The sequence below is a fragment of the Fulmarus glacialis genome, unplaced genomic scaffold, assembly GCF_000690835.1.
Source record: "Fulmarus glacialis isolate BGI_N327 unplaced genomic scaffold, ASM69083v1 scaffold19130, whole genome shotgun sequence".
NCBI lineage: Eukaryota > Metazoa > Chordata > Aves > Procellariiformes > Procellariidae > Fulmarus > Fulmarus glacialis.
In genome coordinates, this window is record NW_009188527.1 from 1 (window position 1) to 311 (window position 311).

General features: G+C 62.1%; 1 protein-coding gene across 1 annotated transcript in view; it reads left to right on the forward strand.

Moving 5' to 3' along the window:
- Positions 1-4: 4 nt before the first annotated feature.
- PIGC (phosphatidylinositol glycan anchor biosynthesis, class C) overlaps positions 5-311 on the forward strand; it is a gene marked incomplete at its 5' end in the record, with an annotated part of 480 nt that continues 173 nt past the window's right edge. Inside the window, one exon of the mRNA XM_009579050.1 lies at positions 5-307. Within this exon, the coding sequence (XP_009577345.1) occupies positions 5-307 (303 nt within the window). The remainder of the gene's footprint in view (positions 308-311) is intronic.

Consider the following 311-nt stretch of genomic DNA (forward strand, 5'->3'; position numbering starts at 1 on the left):
AGTGCTGAAGACGCTGACGGAGTCCATCAGCACGGACACCATCTATGCCATGTCAGCCCTCATGCTCCTCGGCCACCTTATCTTCTTCGACTACGGCGCCAACGCCGCCATCGTCTCCAGCACGCTGTCCCTCAACATGGCCATCTTTGCCTCGGTGTGCCTGGCCTCCCGCTTGCCTCGCTCCCTCCACGCCTTCGTCATGGTCACCTTCGCCATGCAGATCTTTGCCCTCTGGCCCATGCTGCAGAAGAAGCTGAAAGCCCGGACGCCCCAATGCTACGTGGGGGTGACGGTGCTCTTCGCGCTGGCGG